At 65.5% G+C, this 5,416-nt stretch overlaps 1 protein-coding gene across 1 annotated transcript in view; it reads right to left on the reverse strand.

Annotated features, from left to right (window-relative positions):
- Positions 1-3,666, reverse strand: part of PEAR1 (platelet endothelial aggregation receptor 1) — a 9,888-nt gene extending 6,222 nt beyond the window's left edge. Inside the window, exons 1-5 of the mRNA XM_017727852.1 lie at positions 3,537-3,666; positions 1,809-1,901; positions 1,619-1,723; positions 763-863; positions 325-661 (exon numbers count right to left, since the gene is read on the reverse strand). Coding sequence (XP_017583341.1) covers positions 325-661; positions 763-863; positions 1,619-1,723; positions 1,809-1,900 — 635 coding nt within the window. The 5' untranslated portion in view covers position 1,901; positions 3,537-3,666. The remainder of the gene's footprint in view (positions 1-324; positions 662-762; positions 864-1,618; positions 1,724-1,808; positions 1,902-3,536) is intronic.
- Positions 3,667-5,416: the final 1,750 nt, after the last annotated feature.

A 5,416-nucleotide genomic window follows, 5' to 3' on the forward strand; every position in this document is an offset into this window, starting at 1 on the left:
CCACCCCTCCCAACCTTCACCCCATCCCAATGATGCCCCCCCCCCCCATCCCATCCCATCCCATCCCATCCCATCCCATCCCATCCCATCCCATCCCTTCTTCCCCAGCCCCTCCTCATCCTATGTCCATTCCCATCATGTCCCCTTCTTGTCCTCATCCACGTTCCAATCCCATCCTCATCCCATCTCCACCTCCACCCCATTCCCATCCTATTCCTGTTCCCATCCCATCTTCCTCCCCATCTTACATCTGTCCCAATCTCCATCCTCGTTCCAACCCATCCCATTTTCCATCCCCATCCCATGCACATCCCAGTCTCTCGCCATCCAACGCCATTCCCAGCCCACCCCCATCTCCATCCCATCTCCATTCCCATTCCAATTCCATCCCTACCCCATCCTCCAACCCTGTAACTATCTCCGTCCCCAGAGTCTCCATCCCCAACCCCATTAACCCCTTGGGTATCCCACCGTTGCTGCCCAGTTCTCCAGGGACACCCACTGCCCCATCCGCCACCCCTGGTTGGGGTCCCCAGCCCCAGCTGCCCCCAGTTCCCCCACCCCTCACCGCTGGAGCAGCTGGGGCCGCGCCAGCCCGGCTCGCACTGGCACAGCTCGGGAGCAACGCAGCGGCCGTGGACGCACTCCTGGCTGCAGTGAGCTGGGGGACATGGCCAAGCACAGAGTGTCCCCGGGGAGCTCTGGGGACACCCTGCAGTGGGACACAGCCCCAGGGCCCCCCCGGCCGCTGTCCCCACTCTCGGACACAGGAGTCCCGGCTCTCGTAGTAGCCCTGGCAGCACTGGTAGCGCCGCCGGTATTCGGTGCGGATGGCCTGGCGGGACTCGGTGCGGTACACGACCCTGCGCCAGCGAGGGGGACACTGACCATCCTGTCCCCCTTGGCCTTGGGGACACCCGGCACTGGGACATCCCCCCCAGCCCCTCTGGCCTTGGGCACAGCCCCCCTCCAGCCCTTCCAGGGCCTTGGGGACCCCCCCTGTGCTGGGATAACCCCCCTCCAGCCCCCCTGGTCTTGGGACACCTGCATGGGGACAGCCCCTCTCCAGCCCCCCTGGTCTTGGGACACCTGCATGGGGACAGCCCCTCTCCAGCCCCCCTGGTCTTGGGACACCTGCATGGGGACAGCCCCTCTCCAGCCCCCCTGGTCTTGGGACACCTGCATGGGGACAGCCCCTCTCCAGCCTCCCTGGCCTTTGCAGCCCCCCCATGAGCTTGGGGACCCCCTGCACAGGGACAGCCCCCCTCCGGCCCCCCTGCCCTTCGGGCAACCCCCCTCCAGCCCCCTCCCCAGCCTTGGGCACAGCCCCCCTCCAGCCCACTCAGTGTCCTTGTCCCACCATGGAGGGGGACATTCCTCCGCCAGCCACTCACGACCTTGGGGACACCCTGGGGTGGGACAGCCCCTCCATGAGCTTGGGGACACCCTGCGGTGGGACAGTCCCCTTTCAGTCCCTCATGGCTGTGGGGACAGCCTCCCTCCATGCCCCTGATATCCTTGGGAACACCTTGCAGTGGGACTCCCCCCCTCCAGCCCCCTGGCCCTGGGGACACCCTGAGGTCCACGAGGGTCTCTGGAGAGCTGGGGGTGCTCCCACCTCTGCTGCGGGCAGGGCAGGGGGAGGCCCGGCCCCCCGGGACAGGGCTCACTGGAGGACACGACGTGGGGTTTGGTGTACGACTCCTTCACTGGCGCAGTGAAGCTGCGGGTGGGGAGATGTGGGGTGACTGCAGGTCCTGGGAGACCCCAGCTGTCACTGTCCCCCTCCCCTGTTCCCCCAGTCCTACCTCTCCCAGTAGCTGCAGACGTTGGTGTCTCCAGGGCGGAGGGCAGCCAGGAGCCCGGCATGCACGGCCAGCACCGCGGCCCGCAGCAGCATCCTGCACGGAGAGACCACGGCTTCAGCCTGTGCCCCCGCACATTCCCGCTCCCCACCCACCGCCCCCGGCCCCGGCCCCAGCTCCAGACCCGACCTCCCTGCAGGGCTGGCTTTGCATTCCTCCATCCAGAGAAACAGCCCCGGCCCCGCTGCTCCCCCAGCGCCGGCCCGTTCCAAGGGGAAACTGAGGCACGGCCGCTCAGCAGCCTGGGTGGTCCCACGCAGCCTCATCCCAGCATCCTGAGACGCCCCGGGGCACATCCTGGCATCACCCCGACCTGTTCTGCCAGACCCCATCCTGCCACAGGTGGAAACCCGGGGTGCCAGGGCGGGGTTGGGCACGGCGGCTCCAGCCCCTGGCACGGCGCCGCACGGCCCCACTTCAACCCGTTCTGTGTTTATTCCCAGTTGTGTTTCCTGGATCCAGCGGCTTCTTGCTCAACCCAGGGAAGGTCCGGCTCTGCCGGGGCGGCTCTAGGAGCGTTGCCAGCTGGAGGCCAGGGTGGGAGGGCCGGCGACCCCCCGAGCCCCCCGTGCCGGGCGTGCTGTTTACTGGGATGAGTGTTTCAGGGCAGGACTGCCGTGTGCCAAGGAGGAAACAGAGGTTTCCTGGTCAGCACAGCTGGATTTATGGGGGCTTCCTTGCTGCTCCAGCCATAGGACACCCCAGGGGTGCTGCCCCGGCAGGTCCCTGGGTTCATCCTCCCCCTCACCAGAGCCCGCGCTGCGTTTTGGGGCCAGAGCATCCGGTTTTGGGTGGAAAAACTGTTTAGTGAGAAAGTTTCCCCCCATTTCCCTTCGACTCCCGGCAGTGAGGAATTAATTGCTCATCCGCTGCCAAAATTCCCTCCCATGGACCCTGCCGAGGAGGGAGAGCCAGAGGAACCCCAAGCTCTCCCCAGTGCCCCACTCATCCCCAGCCATGCGGGGGGACCAGGGGGGTCCCAGCATTGCTGGGAAAAACAGGAACCACGGGGAGATGCTGGCAGGAAAAGCAAGGAGTCATCACAAGGAGGAAGGGGCACGTCCCCTCTGCTCCTCAGCGTGGGGCTCAGCCGCGGGAAAGAGCCCCCCCGAGGTTGCCATAGTGGCAAGAGACCCCCCAAGACCTGGCGCTCCTCTCCCCACCGGTGTCCCTAAGAACCCCCCGGGTGGGATGAGAAGCATCAGTCACTGGCGATGGGGGTGAAAGGAGCCTGTGGGGTGAGGCCAGGGGACCAGGGTGCCCATCCCTGCGGGGGACACGGTGCCACAGCCACTATCTCTGCCCCGGCGCTTCCTCTGCCACAAACGCGTTTCCTCTGCGGACCCGCAGGGCTGGGCGAGGGCGAGGGGGGCACGGGTGCAAGTCAGGGACAGGGGCAGGGACAGGGTCAGGGGCAGGGTCAGCATTGGGGTCACCGCGGAGTGTCGCAGCACTGTCCCACGCCCCGTCTGCTGTCCCCCAGCCACCGTCCCCCGTCCCCTCACCACCATCCCCTCACCACTGTCCCCTCACCTTGGAACCTGCACCATCCCCAGGCCCCCCCCGGCGCTGGGGACAGTCCCCTCCGACAGCACCCAGCAGGGCACGGTGCAGCCCCTCCAACCCAGCCCTGGCCCCGGGGTGCCCCGGGCGGGGGACAGTGGCACTCACCTGGCCGGGGGCCGCGGTGGCAGGCAGGGTCAGGGCGCAGCGGCCCCGACACGGGGCTGGCCTGGCCGGCCGGGATGGCGCAGCGCGGCCGTCGGAAGCGGAGGGAGGGCTGGAGCTGCTCTCAGGAAGTTTGGATGTGGAGTCAAATACAGAAAAGGGAAAAAAATAAAAAAAACCTAATTCTTTTTTTTTCTTTTTTTTTTTTCTCTTCTGTCCAGAAACCAGCTGGTTTTGGCACAGCAGCACTGCCGGGGCTGCTCACACACAGCACTGGATGGGGGGGGTCTGTGGGGACATCCTGGTGCAGCCCCTCAGCTGGGTCCTGGTGCTGGAGGGTGTCCCCTTCCCGAGGGCTCTGTGGCACCCATGGGTGCAGGACCTGGCCCGGGCTGTCCTGCAGGGCTGGGACAAGCGAAGGGATCCCCTGATGGGGGGGACAGCTGCTCTGTGGGGAGGGAATGTGGGGACCAGGGTGTGCTTTGGCTTCAGGGCAGCAGCTGCTGGCAGCAGAGCAGAGCCCAGGGCTGGTGCCCAACATCCCGGGCACGGCATCCCTGCATCCCAGGGACACATCATCCCTGCATCCCAACATCCCGAGCACAGCATCCCTGCATCCTGGCATCCTGGAAAGACATCCTCCCTGCGTCCCAGGGATGTATCATCCCTGCATCCCCAAATCCCAGGTACACATCCCCCCCACATTCTGGGCACACATTGTCCCTGCATCCTGGGCACACGTGATCCCCACATCCCAGGATCACAGGCACGAGTCACCCCTGCACCCCAGACACCCCAGCTCCACACTGCAGGATCCCTGGCCATGTGTTCCCCTGCATCCCAGGATCTCTGGACATACATCACCCCCATATCCTGGGATCCCTGGCCTTGCATCACCCCTACATCCCCGGATTCTCAGCCATCCACCAGCTCTGCATCCCCGGATCCAGACTGTGTATCACAATTATATCCCGGACTCCTGACCATCTCCTCGCATCCCGAGATCCCCGTGTCACCGCGTGTCCCCCCGAATCCGGGACCCCCGCCCAGGCAGCTCAGCGCCACGGGCCCCCCTGCCCAGCCGCCCCACACCCCCAGCACACATTAGCGGCCTCCGCGGCTCCCGAGGCGCCGTTAATTGCTCTGCTCGTTACAGGAACAGCTCTAATCACTCACAACGATTTTCACGTCCCAGGGAGACTCAGCTGCCCGCCCCCCTCCCCGTCCCCCTCGCCGGGTCTCCATTAGGATCAAGCCCACCCGCAGCTGGGGCCCCGCTGTGGCCACCCCAAAACGGCGCTTCCCGGAGCAGGGGTAGGCATCGAGAACGTGGGGGCTGCGGCGTCCTGGTATAGGAAAGGATATCGGTGATGGGACAAGCTGGGGACATCCGGAGCTGAGGATCTGGTGGGGAAGTGACCCGCCCTCCAATGCCTTTTAAGGTGTCCCCAGGGCGGTGGGGAAATATTGCTCGGGGACACTCCAGTGGCACTTCGGTGCCGAGATGCCTTTGCAGCCCCCCCGGGACCCTTAGAGCCAGAGAGGACGGAGACCCCCAAGTGCACTTTGGTGTGGTTGGGGCTGTGCGGGGTCCATCCCTCTCAGTGCCAGGACACAGCTGGATTCCTCAGCTCCCCTAAACATCCACCCCATCAGGAGGGGAACCCCAAACACACGACTGATCCTCTTAGAGGGGGTCTCGCGTCCCCTTAGGAGCTTCTGGGAGGGAGTGGGAACCTCTAAAGAGCAGACCCAACCCTGCCATTGTCTGAGGCGGTGGCACCAGGGCGCAGGAGGGTGGCACAGCCAGGATGGGACCCCCGGGGCAGGATGTGGCTGGGGACCACCAGCAGCTCCTTTGGCTGCACGAGGCAGAATCGGGT

The sequence above is a fragment of the Corvus brachyrhynchos genome, unplaced genomic scaffold (assembly GCF_000691975.1).
Source record: "Corvus brachyrhynchos isolate BGI_N302 unplaced genomic scaffold, ASM69197v1 scaffold122, whole genome shotgun sequence".
In the NCBI taxonomy this organism is placed as follows: Eukaryota; Metazoa; Chordata; class Aves; order Passeriformes; family Corvidae; genus Corvus; species Corvus brachyrhynchos.